Genomic DNA, 22454 nt, shown 5'->3' on the forward strand with positions numbered 1-22454 from the left:
AAGTAAAATTATCACTCTCTGCAAGAACTGTTATAGTTTTTTTTTGTGTTCTCACCTATTACCAACAACTTAACATGTTTAGAATGCATTTGCATTGAACTGTTCCCTCACAATTTAATAGTAAAACACATGCAAACCAATAGTTGACATTTTATTGCAAATGCTGTGTGCTACACCACCTATAATATTGTTACCAACATTGACTAAGCAGGCAGTGGCGTAGCCAGGATTTGTGTATGGGGGGTGTTAAGAAGCATGGGCCCCCCCCCCCCCCCCCCCCCCCCCCCGTATTAAAGCGGGGGGTCCGGGGGTCCTCCCCCGGGAAAATTTGGATTTTAAGGTGTAAAATAGTGCTATTTGAGCAGTTTTCGGTACTTAAATTAAAATATTGTAATGGTAAAAATTTTATTAATTTTAATATGAAATTTGTTTCAGTGATGAATAAGAAATTAATTAAAGATTTGGTGCTAAGGGGGGGGTTTGAACCCCTAAAACCCCCCCCCTGGCTACGCCCCTGTAAGCAGGTAAGTGTACGATGTAACTTTCTAAAGTGATGCTTTACAAACATTTTTGTTAATAAACTTAGGTATATAAATATTACAAAATGAAAATGTATATAATTAGAGATACAGAATAATTAAAAATCAAATAGATAGCGGCAACAAGTTATACTGAGTGCTTTAAAGCATTTGGAGCAAAAGTTCAATAGATTTTAATAGAAAAAAATACAAAGCATATCTTGATTTTCAATAAATGTTAAACTGAAATTCCACACATTTATTCCCCAACATCAAACCTATAACTTAATAGTTAAATAAAAGTTTGTAAAGCAATCAATAATGCACATTAATGACAAAAAAAAAATTGAACTCTTTGGAATGAAAGTATAAAGCAACTAAAAACTCACATTTGACATACTTTACCACCAATTTTTTTTATAAACCATGAAATACTGTACAATTTCAGAAGAAAACTTTACATTTTCTATTAACAAGGAGAACTAAAGACCATGTTGAACATTGTATTGTACAATCCATGTAATGATTCTGTTCCAGCAGAACCAAGTTTCCACCTCAATGTGATCATTTAAATTCTCGACTTTCCCTGATTATTCCCCACATGAACAGGAAACACTTTACCTGAAGTAAAAAAAAAAATTTAATTCTGCATTGAATAATCCACCAAGCGTTATTTGGGTGTAAACGATTTCACGGCCATGCATCTTCATAGAGCCACCGATAATTTCATTGGATAACTTCGTAGCACACGGAGAAACATTGAAATTTTAGAAACAGTTGATATATGGGCACGTTTAAATTCAGACTTTTCTAATTTTTTTCCCTTTATATATAGTAATAACTTTCTTTTGCCACATCACATGATAGGAGGAAAGTATTTTAATCAACTAAATCCAAACTGGGTAACTGTCAAGTGGATTTTCTGATATAAGTCATGTATTTTATAAAATTCCTTGCAATTCAAGACCACCAAATCCCAGACTTACTGAACATGGCAACCATTACCTAATGTGGAAACCCAGAAAATTTGGGTATTCGTTTGGCATCTGGCTAAAATTTAAAGGCTTATGTTGCTCTACCAATAGTTGCTTTTTCATTGGTTGATTTACGAGAGAACATTTTTGTTCTTGTTAATCAGTACTTTGCTTATAGTGAGCCAACAATAAACAGCTGACATGGAAGGATGAGTCCAAATAACTGCGGTCCAATCATGAACACAGTGCAATAGTATTAAGGTTTCCATTCTAACTTGGCAGCCGAATTAACCCGCAAAATTTCCGTACCTCTACTAACATGGGACAAGTCAACAATGCCTTCTTGCATTGGCAAACAGATTACCCATAGGTAATTACTTTATGCTCACTAACAAACGAACCACAGTTCATTGGCTAAATTACAGTAAAAACTATCCAATGGTTTACATACAAAGTTTCAGTTTCGAAACATGCTAAGTTTTGGACAAAGACTTTGGTATTTTAAAATGGCATTTGGAATTCTATGTACATAAGTAAATGCATATATAATCACATACCTGCAGCTAGCAATTGAGAATATGAAGCCATTACCCACAATTGCAAATGCAAATAAATTAGTCCCACAAGAAAGCAAGGAAAATATTCTGTTAAATAAGAGCAGAATTCTTTTCAGCCACCAATGTTCATGCAAATGACATTTCTAGATGCAAGCATACTAGTAATGATTCCATTAGTGAAGTTAAAAAATGCAATTTTATGGATAAACAACTGGATACGTGGAATTTTTGGCAGCAACTCCAGTAGTTTTCACAAACACCAAAATCTCACAGCAACCCTGTTACATTTACAAGATTCTGAAGGTCTTTCAAAATAGCACAATGTGAAGATGGTGATGCAACAGCAAGAATTTTTTTTTGTGAACGTAACAGCTTTTACCTACCAACAACCATAAACAAACTAATGTACCTATATAAATTGTTTTGCTGTTATATACACACCAAACCTACGACAGCCATCAATGCTTTAATTGATAGAAAATTGTTCAGTTAATTTTAAGATTCAATAGTAAAAATCACTGGGTGGTTTTACAGTGTATTTAATGTAACTGGTTAGAAATCTTCACGTCACCGCCATCGCGTATGTGATTCCAAAATTAATCTGATGTTTTGGTTGCTAACTAAACTATGACAATTCAATCAAGCTTTCTATAACCTCTGATAAACAAAATTGTAGTAACAGCTTATCCTTATAAAAAATAAACAAACTTCATCTACTTCACTAGACAGAAACTGTTTCTTGGTGATGTCTAGGTAGGAGTGGGTGAAAGTAGTGCAGGAGTCTAAAAAGAGATCAAAGAAAGTATATTTGAGGTGAGACCTCTTTGCTGATTCTCAATTGCAACAAATTTCAATTTCAACCAATGATATTTAAAACCAAACTTTCTGATTTACATACATGTGTACACATTTCAGACATTTAACAATACACATCTATTAAAGTACACACAGTTAAACACAATATATGTACATAATTCTTACATTTATAAATCCTCCCAACATTAATAATGTTCATGTTTTTGAGGTTACATTTTTTGGGCCCGCAGGTATTACGACAGACTGCGTGCTGACCTCCAAAGGCGTTACGTGGAAGAAGTACAGCATGAAGCCGACGGCAAGGAGGAGGTGGAGCCCCAGCACGCCTGCCAACACGACAAGCCGCTGCTCGCCCTGTGCCGCGGGCCACGTGGTCATCAGCAAGACGGAGCCCGACAGCGTGGCTCCGACCACGACCAGCAGCCAGCGAAGCCACTCTATCTGGATGACCCAGAGGATGGAGATGGGGACGTAGATGGACAGGGAGTAGCCGTACACACACAGGATCTCCAGGAAGCTCAGGCGTACATCCTGGCCTCCACGCCACTTGAGCACTCCCCACAGTATCATGGGGACGACCCAGGCGTAGCTGAATATGGCGGTCGCGGCGAACGTGACCGCGTGGAAGTCGTACTTCCAGTGGTAGTCCTTGCTGGCCGCCACCTGCAGGTAGTTGGCCAGGTTTCCGCTGATGGCGATGGTGAACACCAGCGTGACGCAGATCCAAAACGGTCCGTACAGATCTGGCTTCGGCTTGATGTGGTGCTGCAGGTAGCTGACGCCCGGTTTCGGTATCATGGACCACACGATGCGCTCAACCACCTTGTTTGTGTCGACGTCGAAGAACTGTTGGTAATACTCGAAACTCCAGAAGGAAGGTGCTTGTTTGGATCTTTCATTTTTCAGCAAATCGGACTCTGTGCCGTCGCTGTCCGAGCCAGGCGTATCGGGAGAATGGTTGAACGTAAGCGTTTGAGACTCGTTGACGTCCAACTGTGCTGCACTTCCAACGTCTGAAGACGAAAATTCTTGGAACTGCAGCTGAGACTGTGCAGAATTTTGAGGATCTATATCCATGTCTATAAGGGTCAGTTTCGGTGCCGACATGTTCAGAACTAAATTATTTCACATCTGCTTGAAACGGAAATAAAGTATACACAGTCCAACGAGTAAAGACAGCGTAATTATAAAACCGAGACAGCTTATTTTCACTACATAAACAAAACTGTAAATAACACCAACACGTCACTTCTTTAATCTCCCCACCATAGAAAAACAACATTAAATATTTGGCATAGATAAATGAAAACATGTGGCCTATTGCCTTCGGAATACACAAAACAATCATCTAATTTTTTTTTATTATTAGGTTCATCCTCTTTCCTGTATATACCGCTCAAAATAATATGAAATGAAGACTATTAATATAACTTATTAGTTCCAAAATAATAAATATGTTTCTAAATTTATCGTATATTTGGTGAGTGTTAAGGCTGCCCTTTTTTCTAATATCAGACAAGGATTGAATTATATTCTGTGTCTAACAAGGACTGCACAAAAATCTATATATATAAAAATTTAGCTTCCGTATGTATTTGGCCGCAAAACTCGGAAAGTATACGATGGTTTGGATTGAAATTTTTACAGAACATTGCATCTTAACAGAAGAGTGTTTATATGAAATAAAAGTTTGGGAAAATCCACCGGAAAAGTCGGAAAAAAAAGTTTCTATAACTAAATATCATGGTCACCCAACTTAGTTGTGACCACGCTCGACGATGCTGTACCATATTGTCGAAGTTCAAGCACATCAGGCTACTCGACCATTGTGCCTTGACGACTATAATTTACACAAATATGTATATCTATATATATTTCAAGAAAGAATAAAAAACTTTATTTAATTTGAAAGTATATTCTTTCGACTCTATTGATAAAAATACGTTTAAATTAAAAAATATTCAAATTTTTGGAGCACAGTAAAAAAGATGCATTTAACCACGAATATGCGAGTTAAACTTCAGAACGATCCAACAGCAGTCATATTTTCAAGACAATTAATTGAAGTTGGTAACGGCACTGTACCTACAAATCCAGAAACAGGAAAAATCAGCTTATCATCTGATTTATGCAACATCGTAGATTCAAAAGAGGAATTAGTAGACAAGGTATTCCAAAACATCGAAACAAAATTCAATAATCATGCATGGTTGAGCGAAAGAGCCATTCTAGCGGCTAAAAATGTTGACGTACACGATATGAACAATAGTATTATAAACAGAATCGAAGGTGAAACAATGACATACAAATCTATTGATTCAGTAGTGCACCAAAATGAAGCAGTGAACTTTCCAACGGAATTTCTCAATTCACTCGATGTTCCAGGATTACCACCACATATTTTGAATTTGAAAATTGGTGTGCCAATTATATTGCTTCGAAATATCTGTCAGCCTAAATTATGTAATGGTACACGATTAGTAGTTAAAAAATTAATGGATAATCTTATTGAAGCAACAATTTTGATTGGACTTCATAAAGGTGAAGACGTATTACTTCCACGAATGCCACTTATTCCGACAGATATGGCGTTCGAGTTCAAACGACTTCAATTTCCAATACGCCTTGCGTTCGCTATGACCATCAATAAAGCACAAGGACAATCTTTGCAAGTGTGCGGTTTGAATTTAGAAAATGAATGCTTCTCTCATGGACAGTTATATGTCGGGTGCTCCAGAGTCGGTAAACCATCTGATCTATATGTTTATGCAAAAAATGGGAAAACAAGGAATGTAGTCCTTCCATTAGCTTTACAATAAAAATATTTAAGCTAAACACATTTTTATTTCTTCTATTACATTCCACAGCCATGCACAGTAAAATATTAAATTAAACAATGAATTAATATTAAACTGTGCTACAGCAAAGCGTGGCCGGGTTTAGCTAGTTGAATAATAAAATGTTTGTATTAGGGGTTGTCGTATCTGCCGGACCCCACCCAGGCAGTAACAATCACTGTTGGTGGAAAATAACCGCCCACAATGTTTTTTTCTTCTCCTAACCTAACTAATAACTTCGTGTATTTGGGAGGGGTTTGGGTAGAGAAGACTCTAAGAGTGTCTCAGGCCGAAGCCTATTCGCTCTAAGCATTCAGGTTATGAACAATGCAGGAGAAGAAGCAAGCATCACGTGCTAGGAGGGGATTGGCCAGCAAAAACTGCTATGCAAATGAGCGGGAGCTTGGACATTTTGTCCGCATTTGGTTTGGTGGCACTGGTTATTTCGGGGGCGATTTTGTCGTTTCCCACCAGGCCAGTAGCGTATCCAGAGGGGGGGGGGCTAAGGGGCTCAAGCCCCCTCCAAAAGCATCTGGGTCCACTATTGTTTTAGTGTTTGCCTTGGTGAAGCCTAGCCTCAGCTGGGTCAAGCCCCTCCCAAACCAAAATCCTGGATCCGCCACTGCACCAGGCTGCCAGCCAGCAACCTGCCACAAGGCGATGTGCCTAGGTTTTATGAATAGTCAAAGTCTTGTTTTTATTTCGGTAGTTTTCTATTGGCTGTAAATTGTTAGCAAATACACCAACTTCCAAAAAAAAAAAACATGTGACGCCACTCCCGCTGCCTGTTTTAGTTTTTTAATTAATTATTAGCGTTGTAAAAGATCTCAGGGGTTTTAACGGGGGTTCGGCCTCGTGGCTGCAGGCAGGAGCGCGTCTCGGTTCGGAAATTACCTGGGCTGTTAAGACCACCCAGGACGCCTTGTAAATGAATGGTAAACGAGTTACAGGACACTGCACTTTATTCAGTATTGATACACTTATTCGTCCCGATACTGGCCGCGTCCGTTGTCGGACCGCTGTGACACGCGTATCTCTGAACGTAACGGCGCGCGCGACCACGATAGATTGCAAAGTAATATCGACAAGCTGAAACGGTGGATTCTCGTCCCTATGAAAGGTTTGGCAGATAGTCACGGAACTGGTGTTGCCACAACTTAGGCTGACATGTAAATACGTAGAGAAGTTCCTATGTTCAGGATTGTTTGCAGTCTAGCCTGCGACGAAATATTAATGTCTCTAAAATTACGTGGATACGCCAGCTGGAGACGTACACGTAAAAGTCTCTTGGAAATGAAAGTTATTTAGTTAAAACACACGTTACAAATTACACGTTTAAAATGATGATAATTAAAAAGCGAAAGTTAGTCAGTAGCATATACAACACTCGTTACAAAAAGCCTACGGTAATAACGATTAACTGGCTATGAAGCTGAAAACTGCGTAACACTATACGCTGTCCTTAACCTGGACATGATATTACGTAGAACATGAGAAAATTCCCTGTTGGGATAAAAATTAATAAGTTACGAGTCGCACGAAATATCGTGCGACTGAGGTGGGGTCGGCGCCGAGCAAGTTAAAGGATTTTAAAAGACTTACACTATTGCTGATTTGGAGATGAAGCGCGAAAGTTGATGGCCCGACGTTCGCGGAGCGACCGACCCCTTCGAGCTCCCGACGGTAACTCAGCGCGAGACCGCCCTGCGGCCTCGCGCCTAACCACGTGGAACGCGGGAAAACCGACCCGGCCAGTTTTGGACTTAAAGACAAGTTACACAATATACGCTTATAAAACAATTAGACATAATTTCCCTTACATGAATCCTCTTTTAAATTGTTATTAATTAATTTGACAAAATAATTATATAATTAATTAGGTGCATTGCCACACCCAGCCGGGCGCTGACGTCGCTTTGGTGTTCGTCGCGGCGCACTTTCACACACTCGGCGGACATCACGCTCGGGCGTGTTCGGCGCACTTAAGAGTAAATGTTGTTGTGACATAACGGCCTGTGCGAACCAGAGGGAGCACCGGCGGTCGGCGTCACATGTCCTTACCTTAAATTCACTGCCAACCTCTGTATATCATCGAATGCCATGTCATCGTAGGTAAGTCACATTAGCGATGACGGGAGAGATATAATTATGGTATCCGTGTTCGCATTTAAGCGCTGCTGTCATAACTCAGCTGTTATACCAGTGACACATAGTCGCTATGATGGTAGCGAGTAAAAGAACTATATTTGACCTGCTGGAGCCCAGCGATTTCTTCGCCCCTCGGTGAAGCCATATCTCCCGACAATAGCTGGTGAGTGATCATGGAACAAGGGGAGTAGCAACACGTGGTCACGGGACAGGGCGAAGTTTTAAGGCAGGCAGGATAAGCCCAGCACTGCAAAATGACTCGGTGACACGTGTGCAGCTAAGCGAAAAAGGTTTAAGACAATACATTATAGTTAGCAGAATTATGGTGTAAGTGGAGAATAAAGTTCAAGGCTTCCAATGGAACAAAATTTCTACCCTGGGTGGCGGCCTGATGGAGACTGCTGGGAGGGGATGGCACGAAGAAGGGTTACAACATCATCTCGCACCAAAAGCCACCAATAAAAGGCGGTGAAATGAAAAACTAACATGTTACAGAAATTTATATTGCACATCTGCCCTTATGAATATTACTAGCTTATTGTAACAATTAGTGTTATAAACAATTGTGTGTTCGTCAGATATCGTGCATTTAGTATTGTTCACGGGCTAGCGTAGGTGGTAAAGATTGGTACGACCGTGGCCACCGGCCGGTGAGTGCTTTCCGTAGGTAGGGGTGATTGCTGGTAGCGGGTTGGGAACTGGGCTTCAGTCCTCGCGAGAAGTACATCAGTTGGAGATTCTAGTTGAAATTATAGTGTGTTACTTAACTCAGATGAATGAATATATCTCGCCTTAGTTTAACTGTTGTAATACATTTTGATAATTAACTGGTGCCTTCCACCCACTAGGTGGGCTACTACATTGTGATCGTACTTTAAGTACTATCAGAAGAAACAATGTCAATATCATTCCTATTCTAGCTAATTTGGGTAGATAGTTAATTAGATATAAATTTTTTAAAGTTGGCATAAATACCAACGTCAGTTATCAGCGTAAATTTTATTGTGAAACATTCAAATGCTATGCTATTATTTTGTATTCAAAAGTCGAATGCCTGCTGCTTTATTGCTTCTGGTAGACCGAATTCAGAAGATATTAATTGTCTCATACACTCCGTTGATTCCGTTGATTTCACATAATAAAAAAAAGGCTGAAGCTAAGTTGCGTTGAATTTAGAATTTTCGTAAATTACTTTACTTAGACTTTAATTTGAATTTTCGATATTTATATCTAATTATTGTTACCACCAAAGATACTATTGAAACCAAGATGGCGTGTTTACGTTATTATTAAACGTTCGAGCGGTATTTTATAAACGAACATTTCTGTTGGTTCAGATAGTAGAAAAAGGGACCATGGCCCTTATTTGGAAAACAACTAAGAAAAGTCATCAAAAATGGCGAAATGGAGTGTTGTAGGCCGAGCCTTTTGTAGTAGAACACTGCCATTAAGTGGGCGTGTTGCAAATATACTCAATTCCAAACGTGTTGGGTGTCACGCAGACGTAAAGGTTCAAACATGAAATCACAATTATTGCATTTTATTTTTGACTACTTTCATTTATTGGTAGAATTTAGGGTGTTCTTTTTAGGCTTAGTTTTTTAGTATTTACTATGTACTTTTAGCATTCTGTTTAAGTTTTATCGAAATTTCATTGTTTTTAAATTTTTGATGTGCCATTGTTCACTAGTTAACGAAATACATTTGTCGTTTTTTTGTGCTGGAAACAGTCACAGCGTTATCAAGCAATTTGTAACAAAGCTATTTTTGTCGAAATACATTGTTTGGAAGGTATTTTGTGTGCATCCCAAATTATTTCTCGTAGTAGCTGAAATATTTGATTGTTTTTTTAGAATAACACATTTTTTTGTTAGCATGCTTGCATTGTTGTATTTATACTTTTTTTTTTTAAACAATTAAGTACTGATGTTTACACTTTTTTTTTAGATTGGTCTATGTATAATTATTTTTGGTATTTTCTAGATGGCTATACCGCGAAAGCTTTTTACAACTAAAAAGAAATGTAGGGGAAATTATGACATAGTAGTAGGCGAATGAGGTTGGAAATGAGTATAATTTCATTTTTGGGTGCAGTGGCGTGGACAATGTTGATGTGTAGTTGGTTCATTGTTTGGGAAGTAGTTAGCTTTGTATTATTAGTATATTTGTTAAGAAACACATTATTTTGCTCGTTACCGAGGTTAAATGGCTAATACAGTAAGTCCTCGGTTTACGTCGGGGTTACGTTCCTGAAAACCGCGACGTAAATAGAAACTACGCAAAATGAGCCATGTTTCATGCCACCGGCCGACCACGGCCCAAGGTCGGCCGGAAGCGCTGGCATACAGACGTGACAACGGGCAATTTTATCAGCAAATTACAACCGACAGCGTGGGAAACAAGTCCAACTAGTACTTCTCAGCTTTATAGAATGGTTATTTAACCAGCTGCTTTATTACCTTTATTGATTGAAATATAAAAACAGATATATAGTCGTTTGGAAGACATCTTATGAAGAAAAAAATCATAAATTGCAGTGACCTGATACTGTAGGCCTACTACAAACGCATTTAATCACGATAAAGTTAACAACGGCACGTTTAAAACTCCGGCCAACTCAATGATATCATAGCGACTGAAGTGTAGAGCTGTAGCAAACCGTATGTATTCGTTACTGAGTAACGGGTGCGGCATCTAGTAACGAGTAACGAAACGTTACACACGAATGCATTTCGTTACTCGCTTTTTTCGTATGTTTTACGCATGCGCGCGCTTATTCGTTACAAAGAACGAAGTTTGTTTATTAAGTAAAGTATAATTTGGAAATTCGTCGTCCAAGTTTTTTTTACTGTTTATTAAAGGCATTGTGTGTGTATACAAAGTTTGAGATTGGAAAAGAAACAACGTAAGAAAGTATTTTTTACAAATTATAAATATGTATGTTTTTGTTTTTTTATTATCGCGTATTTTCACGTTTTTTGTTCTTATCTTAAAAGCGATATTATAATAAAGCTGCTCTAATGAGATTTTATTGTTTCTTGGTTAACAAAAGCTGTTAATTATCAAATACTTTTAATTGTTTATATTCAATTTATTATTATTTACGCGACGTCATACTGTACGCGTACGAAATACGACTCGATTCGTTGCTGTTACATAACATAGCATGTTATGCGGTATCAGAAGTAACGAGTAACGATATGAAAGTAACGAGTACTAATTGTTATAGTAACGAATTCATACGGGTACACTTTTTTTAGTTACTTTTACACCTCTACTGAAGTGCCAAGGAGTTGGACGAAAAGGGGTAGGAGAAAATGCTGTGTCGTTGCGGGAAGTAGATAACACTTCTACGTGCGAGATACGTGGGTGGCCGAGCGGGCGGGCTGGTAGTATTGCATCACCGCGCGGAGAGCAGCGGAGAGCAGGAAGCGTCCCTCATGATGTATGATAAGATAAAGCGGTGAACGTGTAGCTTACGCTACATAGCATAAATTAACTACCGAAGGAAACAAAGAATTATAAACGAATTATATACGGTTTTTTGGTTAAAATAAAGATTTACGGTCATTGTAAATGACGTTATTGTGAATCGGCGACAACTTAAATTGAAACATGAGTACTCAAACATTAGCGACGTTAATCCGAAACGACGTAAATCGGTACGACGTAAATAGAGGACTTACTGTACTGAAAGTAATTCTAAAAAATTTATTTTTTGCTTGTCACAGTTGTTGGAGAAAAATTACACTTAAACTTTGCTGTGTGAGATAGTGGCAGTAATTGAAGTTGCAGTCGGCTTGTGATGTGCAATGTTCTTTGTTTTAATAAAGAAAGGTTATGGAAAATTAGGAAATGTTGGCAACAAATACGTGTAAATTGTTGATTGTGACTACAAAAACATTTTACTTGGTATTGTGAAGTACCTAAAGTACAGTTCCACCCCGTCCAGTCTATTTTGTGATACCAGTATTTAATTGGTTGAAGTTGAGACATTTTGAAGTAAGTTTTCTCAATATCGTGAACTAGAATACAGTCCCACCTGGTAAACTTTATTTTGCAATACCTGTATTCAATTTATTGAAATAAAATATTTTTGAGATATTTCTCGGCATCTTGAACTAGAATATAGTCCCACCAGTCAACTTAGTTTTGTGATACTGGTATTTTATTCCTCATAATTTATCACTTTTAATGCAACTTTAATTTTTTAGTATAATTAATTTATATAATAAATATGGCACTCTGTTAATTTTCCTGATACCGCCATAAGTTGTAACGTCTACAGACATAGTTTCATTGATGATGAAAAATCAGTATTGATAAATATAATAGAGCAGGGGGATTGTATTCTGGTATGAAACTGAAAAAATTTTAAATTTATGAAATGAAATGCATGAAAAATAGTGTTCTTATAGTTCCCAGTCCAAAACCCCCATATTCCTGTGCTTGTCCCATAAGAAAGTAGGGGTGGTAAGGACATAATTAGTATTTTTATGGTATCGCAATCTAGATGGTGCCGTTATTTTATATAAATGGTTGAGAAGGAAAGCAAAAAAAAAAAATGATGTACGTATAAACTTGGGGTTAGTAGATAATTTTCATTGGGTGTTGGTCAACATTAAGGAAATAAGCACAGGTTAAAAGAATGCTTCTATAATGAAAAGTCCTAAAATAAAAAGTTGTTTAAGATTTAATATAAGTATTGGACCATTTTTTGTCAGGGTCCTTGATTAATACTTGAAAAAAGATCAGTTTACAAGCCTTGAATTTCGGTGTGAAATCCAAGAGACGGTTAGGTTGAGATTCCACTGCATTCCACGTAAAGATGCAGGAGTACTTACACTCTGTTGGACATTTTGGAAATAGTATTATAACCATTTTGTAGCATTTTTCATGTAGCTAACCCAAACCAACCTAACCAAATGTTCCCATGATTTTATGCTTTTTTAATGAACCTAACCAACCTATCAAACTGGTAAACTAATTGTAATATACTTGAAATATCACAATGCCCATTTTGAGATAAATGTGGTTGGTTATGAGAAGTATGTGACAAGAGGCAAAAGTACAGCAGACCTCTGTCACCAGGTTGTCATGTAGGCTAATGAGGATTTCAGAAAGTGGACGGGGTTAGTCAAGCAGCTGCCTTCTGGCTGAGAACATTGGTAAATTGGAGTCCGAGTTACAAGATCTGATTTACGGAACTGCTTTTACTTCAGAATTTAAATTGCATTTTAAATTGGGTACACAACTGCAGGGATGAGGACGGAGATGTCATTTACAATGTTGGGACACATTTCAGTGAAATTTAGACGTACTATTTAACTAAAACTAGTGCTGCAACACTAGATCAAACTCTGACAAAGGAAACAGAAAACTGCAAAACCAGTTTATTTTACATCATCAGGTAAAATAAACAGAGCACAGGAAATAATTAAAGTAGCTGGATACAATCCTAGTATATTGTACTCTAAAAGAACTGGTCCCAATATTTAAAAAGTTGAAGAAAGCTTTGCATGGCGACAGCGATTTTAAATGCAGAGAAATACTTTAGAAAATTGTTGCTAGGTTTTTGCTGGGAAAAAATGTCAAATCGAAGAGAGATATTTGGTTGAAAAGTGTGGATTAACTGTTTGTGGAGAGGGTGCTACTCGAACAAATATGTGAATTTTCTTAAGAGCAGAACTGTAATCATTGTTAACAAAATCATGTTCATACTACACACAGCACTCAAGTGTAGAAATTGGCATCACAAAATTCACTGGGAAAGGTACGCAATTAATTATTGTGCATGCTTTTGGAGAAAAATGCTTTGTTCTGAATTGTTTGCTTATTTTTAAGTCCAAGCATAAGTCTGGAGATAACCTCGCTGATATTAATTTCAAAAATGTCAACATTTTCGAGAAAAAAAATTATTGCCATATTTCCCTGAAAAATTGATTATCATAATGTTCAATTGAACAAAAACCTAAAGCATCATACCTAAGGATAGGAAAAATTCGCAGGTTCAATGACCTGCAGGATGAACTCCATAGTTCTACCTACACTCGGTCAAATGCCACCCACCCATTGGCTGTCGTCTTGTGAGACGTCCCAACGTAGCAGCCTGTGATTCGATAAAGCTTTGGTCGGGCGTTTCTAATTGGCCCAGAGTCATCCAGGTGAGTTGTGAGCCAATAGCAGAGGCAGCACTGAGGTGTAACTATTTGTATTTTAGCCTGTCGCGAAATGAACCCGCGAATTTTTCCTATCCCTAATCATACCTAAATAAGGCATTAAAAACTGGCTGACTGGCAACACTGACGAAAGTTAGTATTTTGTTTTCAGTAAAGGTTTATCAACAAAAAATAGCACGTGTAACTCAGTACATGTGATAGAAGTGAAACTTATTTGGCAATTCAAACCTTGACTCTTCAAGTATAACTCTTTGGCCAAGTACCTATTCGCTGTCCTTTTCGCATCAGAAATGTTTCACAACAATGTTTCATGAAAAAGTTGCATTAAAATTCGGTCTTGAAATTTTACTCTCATCGTGTCCAAACAAGTTTCACTTCAAACATAGTTTATAATTTTTCTTTTTTATTCACTTTGGTAACATTTGACTCCTGTTTAAATGTTCTGAAGTGGCAGATATGTGTTAAGTGGATACTAAAGCACTTCGGTAAAATAATATTGCAGTTTTTTTTTCGCTATGCCATAAATTTGGATTTTTCTCATAACAGTTTCTTCAGCTATGCCTTTGTAACGCCCTTTATATTTACGCATATCTGAAAGAAGTTTAGTTAAACAACAAATTGAAAATGTGTATATGTGTATAATGTGTATATGTATTTTGTTTCCAGTTACATTGTTTTATTAAACAATAATAAAATACAAAAAATTGCAAGGGACATAGGTTTGGACAGCAATTTTAAAAAAGCTGGGATTTGATTAGGTTACCAAATGAGTGACCAAATAAATTCTGAGTTATGACATTGCTACTTGTGTTAGACTGACTCTAGGGTAACAGATGGTTAAGTATTGTATGTACATAGTGATCCAAGAAGCTTTTTTGTTTCTTGTCACATTATAATACAACTCTACATGAAAAAGTTCAGAATCAGTGACCATTTGTGTATGATAAGCTGTTGAACATATGATTAAATGAATGGTTTGATTCAGGGTTTTTACAAATGATTTTAATGTGTGTGACCACATAATTTTTTTTACTGTACCATTTATTCCTTGGTAAAAATTTGCTACTAGTAAGGGCATAAGCTCAGGGTAGATCAGGAAAAAACAATCACTTCAGAGTAAATTTTGATTTTAAATACTGTGTTGGCTTTAGAACTATAAACTTATTTAGCTGCAGCAAAATTCACCATGAGTCAGTAAATTGGTTTGGATTACACAAGGAATTGATACCTATTTAATACTGCAGGACAGTAAACAAACAGTAAAATAATTTGTAATTTGCTTCCCACTAAACCTTCTGACAAATGGCAGGGACCATGGTGTCCAATATCTGCTAAAAGATTAGGGTGTGTCTCTAATGCACACCTACTGCTGTACAAGCTGTGACAAGCTTTAAGCCTGGCACATATTTTAACAATAATAGAAAAAATGGGAGAAAAATAATCCTGGCATTTATTAAAATGTATGTTATGTGGATTACTATTTATAACTTTCCATCCATTGAGTTCCTCAGTTTTTTTATGAGTTTTAAAATTCTGTTTTGACTCTGCAGTCGTTTATGGAATGTGAACTGTAGGAAGAAACAAAATGCCAAAAAAAAAACTCTGTGGTAGGCATGGTTTATCTGTTCATAGTCAATGCGGAGGGTAAGATGTAAAGAGCCAAAGTGGCCTAAATGAAAATAATATAACTAACTTGATATATTCTTATTAAATTTTGGTATAAGTTAAAGAAAGTTGTTTATTGTTACATTCTTTGTTGTGCAAAACAGTGTTTTCAGTATTGACACTAATAGAGTGGAATCATTTTTAAGGATCATGACTTCATCATTGCTGTTGCTAACATTTGATGTAGTGAAATATGGTATCTAATGTTTGTAATGCCTTGTTGAGAATTTGGTATCTACCACCAAAGCTTTGTAACAAGTTAAAAGTTTACTTATTCACTAGGAAAAAGTGACTTAATGAGATGAACAAAGTAACAAAAAGCTAGGTTCGTTCAAAACAGTTCTAATTTGTTTTCCATTTCTATTTTTAGTTACAGAAAAAACACCTACTTTGCATTGTTAAAAAAATATATATAAAAAAATGCAATATAGGCCTGCAATGTACATGTACACAGTTTTAAACACAGAAAATTAGTGTTCTGGAATTCTAGTATACCTTCTTTTGAAAATTGCTGGTAAAAACTCACTATTTGTGATATATACAAAAAGTATTGAATATTTTAAGAAAATATTAAGATTCAGAATAAATTTTTTAGAGTAGAGAAGCTGCCTTTTTGCACTATATTATATGGGCCCTGTTTCAAGCTATTCATCTAGGATTCTCATTTTTTTGTTTTAGGGATGGGTGAAGGCTATGCGTAAAATGAAAGACAGTGTGTTTATTGACCTGGACGATGGTTCCTGTGCAAAGACCCTGCAGATCGTAGTGCCAAAGTCGGTCCAGCCACCGGACCTGACGTACGGGGCGTCCCTCAGGGTTCAAGGCACGCTGCAGCTGAACCCTTCCGGCCAGGTGGAGGTGGTTGCCGACGGAGTGGAAGTGTGTGGCCCGTGCGTGGTCTCGGACGGCTACCCGTTCCTGCCCAGGAAGAGGTACTCCCAGGACTACGCGAGGCAGTTCCTGCACTTGCGGCCGAGGACCAAGGTGTTTGGTTGCGTGCTGCGCGTGAGGGACGCTGTGATGAGGGCACTGCACCAGCACTTCCACGGGCAGGGTTACGTGAACGTCCACACGCCCGTTCTTACGTCCAATGACTGCGAGGGAGCGGGCGAGGTGTTCGTTGCGCGCCCGGACAGCGACGCCCTCGTGGCATCCATGGCCAAAGAGGGTGCCACGCCAGATGAAGCATTTTTCAATGTCAAATCCTACCTTACTGTCTCAGGACAGTTGCATTTAGAAGCTGTTGCAAGGTAAATTTTTCAAATATATATATTTTGGTGGTGGTATGCAGGAGTGCCCTAAATTCCCAGATATTGGAAGCAAGGTCTTGTTGCTAACACATTTAAGTTGAGGTCACCCAAATTGAGACAGTAGCTACGATGATAGTATCGTGGGCGTACAAGGAGAACCCACTAAGTCCATGAGATATTCATATGACAAAGTCCAGTTTAATGTGTTTCATGACAAGTATATTATATGACAGGTATATTATTATGTTAGATTAAACATGTTTTAGTACTGTATATATTTTACAGTATTTTAAAAATCAATTTTTTTCATATTTTCATTATATGGACTTAAAGGGTTTTCCTTGTACGCCCACGGTATGATAGTATAGTTTACATTTATGTGAAAATGTTTACGAGCTCATGCCAAAAATAATTTTTATGTGGACCAAGAAACTTTTTCTGTAACTATGAACCAGTCTCATGTATTATGAAAGTTTTCTAACACAAACGTGTGACAGCAATGCAGATGCATGGTGAGATTATGAAACAATCATCATGAAATGAAATACAATCTTGGAGGTTATGAAGGGCATTGAGACTTGGAATTACTTAATTTTTAGCTTGCTGCCAACTAAACTGCGTGAATGCCCAAGCGATAATGCATAGATATTTCATAAGTGTTCAGAATAGTATATAACCTTTGCTATGTGTTGTAAATATTCAACCTTTATTGCCAATTTTTAAGAGAATTTGATAAGTTGGGAATGTGTCTGGGAATTAATCATAGGTTGGAAAAATATATTTTTAATTTATTAAAGATCACCATGTTCAGTGTGAAGCTGTGGATGCTGTTGGAATTGTGACGTACTAGTTGTGCTGCACAATATAAATTATTTTATTCAACAGGATTACTACACTTTGATGAAGAGAACTTCTTTTCCTGAACCAATGATAAAGTGCAATGAGAGTTAAGATTTGTTGGGAGCTTATTTCAAAAAGTACTTATTAGCAGTCTATGACTCTATGGTACTTTAATAAATTAGCTAAATGATTTCTAAAAATGTCATAAATAAGATGAAAGATTTCTAAATATGCAAATAATTCAGCTGGCTATTTTTAACTTTCCCAACAGAATGTAAAAAACTAAAAACATTTCTATTCTTTCTATATTGAAAATGAAGGGTTATGAAGAAAATGCTCTATAACATTCATTTGCACATAGACCAATAAGGGCTCTAAGATTAATAGTTTTTGCTGGAAGCAGATATAAGAAACTACCGGACAGCTCCAAGCTGTGAAAACGGGCAAGAGAGTGACTTAATTATATATTTTATGAATAAATAGTTAAAATATTATCTGGTGACAAACATGTCCCAATTCTATTAGGAAATTTGGAGTACTGGTCTATTATTAACTTGAATTTGTATAGTTACAAAAAGGTTTGCTTACTGCATTTACCTATAATTACACATAACTTAAACTTTTTGGTAACCCTGTAAACAATATACAAAAGTTAGCAAAATGTGTTCCTATTAATTAAGAACTTTTACATTTCAATGGTAAAAGCGTTGAGGAAACAGGTAATCAATTTTTAGAAGGTGCAGAGGAAACTAAATGTTATTTGTAATTAAAATTTATGCTGAGATGTACCATCATGCCTGTATGACTATAAACATATATTAGGCAATAGTTATGCATCACCAATGCTGTCTGCTTTAGGGATAAAATTACACGTGTTAAGACAGACACTTCAGATAGATAACATGTGCACTGTGTCTGGTCTCCTGAATGTGCAATATGTCACAGTTGTAACACTTTAGTTACATGACAGTGATCACTTATGTAAAAATATGTAGCGTGTTGCCCAGATTCATGCCTTTTGAGTAGAAGTTTGATATTTTACATTTATAATTTTCAGATCCCTTTTTATTTCTCACAGAATTTTTCTGAATACCATTTTGTGTTATATCTTTCTATCTACCATTGGAAGAGTAAACCTGTTATCAAAATTAATAAATTATTACATAGTGTGATGGGTTGTAATATGAGTATGTAATTTTATATTTTTGCTGTAGGACTTCTCAAAACAACTTTGTTACAGGAGCTTATGCAGGGTTTACACTGTTGGCCCAACCTTCCGTGCAGAAAATTCACGCACGCGCCACCACTTGGCAGAATTTTACATGGTGGAGGCAGAGGTCGCATTCCTTGACAGCATGTCTGAACTACTTTCCATAATGGAGAACCTAATCAAAGATGTCACTGCGAGAGTCCTGGACGAGTGCGAAGACGACGTCCAGGTTTTGCTTGGTCGGGACGATGCCGGACAAGCATTGAACGCATCCCAGGTTGTAAAGCAGCCATTCGTCACAATGACATACAAGGAAGCTGTCAGTGTTCTGAACGAGCACTCTGAACATTTCGAGGTCCACACCCGTGAAGGTGAGGGCCTCAGTAAGGAGCACGAGCTGTTTCTGGTGCGTCATGCCGGGGGTATACCTGTCTTCGTGGTTGAGTGGCCGAGTGCAAGCAAGCCATTCTACATGAAGCGAGCCGCAGACAACAGCGACAAGGTTAGTAGCTGTAGCTACAATTGATAAACTAACTCTGGATACTAGTGATTATTTATGCTGATATTACAATGAATTTTCGTAACATCACCGAGATAAAAAAAAGTCTTGTATTTTATGCATGGCAGTTGAGTGGTGAAATCACTTGCCTTCAAGCCAATACCAGGTTTGATTCCTGGTGGAGTCACAACTTGATTTTCCACAAATAAGCTAATTTTTTAGTGTTTTTTATATATATATATTTTTTTTAGGATTTGATAGTTTATTTTGAAGTAATATTACATACAGGATTTGACTACTTGTTACTATGTAGGGTTTGTAATATCTTGCCATCTTGATATGACCAGGTGCTGGCAGTGGACTTGCTAGTGCCACAAGTGGGGGAGTTGTGTGGTGGCAGTCTCCGGGAAGATGATTATGTGCTGCTGCAGGACCGACTGCGGGAGCAACAGTTGCACAACCTACAGTGGTACCTTGATCTGAGAAAATATGGGAATGTGCCCACGGGGGGATTTGGAATGGGGCTGGAACGGTATTTGCAGTGCCTGCTGGGCATCAGAAACATTAAAGACACAATTCCATTTCCAAGGTGGCCCCACAACTGCAGTCTTTAGAAGCGCGTATTAAATGAGATAGTTGTTTGAGTTTTTTATTTCGGACATAATCCATACCTTTCTTTCCTAACATACCATTCAAATAACATTGTTTGAGAGGAATATAACTTTAGGAACCTTGGATATTTCATTTGGCAGTGAGCTCAGGCATGGATTTTTATAGAAATTACAAAGAACAAAAGTAAAAAAAAAAGTTGCAAAATTTTTGAGGCACTATGAAAAATCCACTTATGAACACACTGTTTACAAAATAAACACATGTGTTTACTTCTAGATTTTATTCATCAAATTTAATACAATAAGACAATGTTTTTTTTAAGCAATGGTCATTTTCTAGGGAATACTTTAATGGAGTGTAAAGGATTTCTTCATGGGTAGCTGAAAGAAACTGACACAAATTTTATAACAAAAATAGCTTTCTTCAAAAAACCTATTTACAAATTTGTACAAATAAAATGCTATATACATGGTCAACATATTAAACTTATAACACACTGCTAAACATTTGCCCAAATCACAGTTCACATAATGCTGCACAATGCAGATAGTTCTTTACCTTTCTGCACTTTAGGGAATTCAGTCAGCTTGCGGCCAACTAACAAAGGCTTCATGTGTACCGGCTCTGGACCGACACCAGGTGGTGGGGGTTCTGTCATCTCTGTCAGGTCTTTGCAAATGGCCGCTTCAATCTCATCACTATTTTCAACAGTGCTTGTAGCTTCTTTCTTATTGTCCTTTGATTGTTCAACTTCAGCCTCGGCAGGTGTTTCTTTGGTGCTGATTGGTTTCGTGATGTTGATTTTAATCTTACCTGGGACTGTGGTAGCCAGCTGCGCCTGATCCTCAAACTGTACGTTACCGTCAATTGAGCAAGCCACCGACACATGGGTGGTGTCTGCAACTGGTGCCACAGGCTTAATGTAGTCTTCTTCCATTTTCTCCTCTGAAGGAACTTCATTTGAATCTACCTCTTCTTTCACACAAATGTCTGGCTTCACATCTTCTGCAACTTCTTCACTGTCCAAGGGTTCCAACTTTATGGCAGCTATTTCCTCAGTCACAATTTCTTCAATTTTTTCTTGTTCCCCAATTTCCATCTTGATGCATTCTTCTGCAAGGAAAAAAAAATTAATTAAATCTCAGCACACACATTTTTTCACAAAATATTTTTTGGTCAATATAAACTTGTGAAACGGGAAAAGCCTTCTTTTCACAGACGAGAGAGCCAAACACCCGATCGTGCATCTTCAGTTTTTTTTTTTGTTCATTGTAAAAGGTTAGGTTAGCTACATTATAAATACTTTGTATGGTTGATTTGGTTAGGATAGCTACATTAAATATACTGTGAAATTATGTAAACAGTTTCCTAGCCCTGGATAGCTACATATTAAAAAGTTATTTGCTAAGCAACCATAAAATGATTTTACAGTATTTTTAATGTAGCTATACTTACCTAATATAACCAACCATCCACAATGTTTTAAAGTATTTATAATGTAACCTATCCTAATTGACCGCAAAATTTAATGCCACACCGGATTATACAATGAGATAGAACGGAAAAAAAGCGAGCATGGACTTAGGGTGTAGCTCTCTCGTCTGTGAAATAAGGCTTCTGATTGAAACAGGGGAGCACTTGTCTTAGAGATAATACAAAATTTACTATGAACACATGTGTAAGTAACTAGCTGATGAGATGCAACACTATGGAAGACTAAAAATATCGAAAACTGCTTTAGTTTTCGCACTTAAGGCCTACCAGCATGCTTTAGTGCCCTATTATCTTAATACACAAGGAAATATTTTTGTCAAGCAGCTTACATTAAAACTTAAAAAGCTAGCTGGAATTTATTTAACATGACAATTTTCTGCTGAAGCTTTTAAGTGGGAATCCTTTTGCAACCAAATACCTAGATATTTAGAATTTGGCTGCCTATCAACTTTTCAGCTACTTATACAAAACTAAGAATTAACTCATTTGATTCCCAAAAAATCCATTAATATAATAGAAGTTCTAAAAAAAATTAAAATATCCTTATACAGTAACTGCAATTAAGTATAGTCATTATATTGTCATTGCTTAAAATGGTTCCACAGTTAAAATGAAATAAATTGGGAGGTAAGAAACCAATATAAAACAATAAACACCCCCCCCCCCCCCCCCCCAGTAGGGATGAACATGCTACCCGTTTCACAAAGGTACAACTTTGTTGTTAATGATTGTAAAAAAAAAAGAAGCTAATACGCATTTAATTATGTTGCAGCATTTATGATTCTAGTACACACAAATATTTTTCATTTTAACTCAGTGGAGGGTTTAGAAGCATTGTTTGTAAACTTGTAAATG

At 37.1% G+C, this 22454-nt stretch overlaps 3 protein-coding genes across 7 annotated transcripts in view; 1 reads left to right on the plus strand and 2 right to left on the minus strand.

Moving 5' to 3' along the window:
• Positions 1 to 134: 134 nt before the first annotated feature.
• On the minus strand, positions 135 to 4227 carry LOC134534180 (protein YIPF1). The gene has a single exon (XM_063372323.1). The coding sequence runs from the start codon at positions 3970 to 3972 to the stop codon at positions 3061 to 3063; it is 912 nt and encodes a 303-aa protein (XP_063228393.1). The 5' UTR covers positions 3973 to 4227; the 3' UTR covers positions 135 to 3060.
• A 5000-nt stretch (positions 4228 to 9227) lies between these two features.
• On the plus strand, positions 9228 to 20133 carry LOC134534186 (asparaginyl-tRNA synthetase). 3 transcript variants are annotated; one of them, XM_063372343.1, is made up of 5 exons: positions 9276 to 9360; positions 13859 to 14014; positions 16373 to 16944; positions 19025 to 19496; positions 19841 to 20133. In XM_063372343.1, the coding sequence occupies exons 3-5, from the start codon at positions 16388 to 16390 to the stop codon at positions 20105 to 20107; spliced, it is 1296 nt and encodes a 431-aa protein (XP_063228413.1). In that variant the 5' UTR covers positions 9276 to 9360; positions 13859 to 14014; positions 16373 to 16387; the 3' UTR covers positions 20108 to 20133. The 3 variants fall into 3 exon arrangements, with proteins under 3 accessions (XP_063228412.1, XP_063228411.1, XP_063228413.1); XM_063372342.1 differs by lacking the exon at positions 13859 to 14014 and having other exon boundaries at positions 9228 to 9360; XM_063372341.1 differs by lacking the exon at positions 13859 to 14014 and having other exon boundaries at positions 9258 to 9641.
• A 242-nt stretch (positions 20134 to 20375) lies between these two features.
• LOC134534185 (serine/arginine repetitive matrix protein 2-like) overlaps positions 20376 to 22454 on the minus strand; it is an 87280-nt gene continuing 85201 nt past the window's right edge. For all 3 annotated transcript variants that reach the window (XM_063372337.1, XM_063372339.1, XM_063372338.1), the window contains one exon: positions 20376 to 21218. In XM_063372337.1, the coding sequence (XP_063228407.1) occupies positions 20629 to 21218 (590 nt within the window). In that variant the 3' untranslated portion in view covers positions 20376 to 20628. The remainder of the gene's footprint in view (positions 21219 to 22454) is intronic.

This window comes from Bacillus rossius, chromosome 7 (assembly GCF_032445375.1).
Source record: "Bacillus rossius redtenbacheri isolate Brsri chromosome 7, Brsri_v3, whole genome shotgun sequence".
NCBI classification, from domain to species: Eukaryota; Metazoa; Arthropoda; class Insecta; order Phasmatodea; family Bacillidae; genus Bacillus; species Bacillus rossius.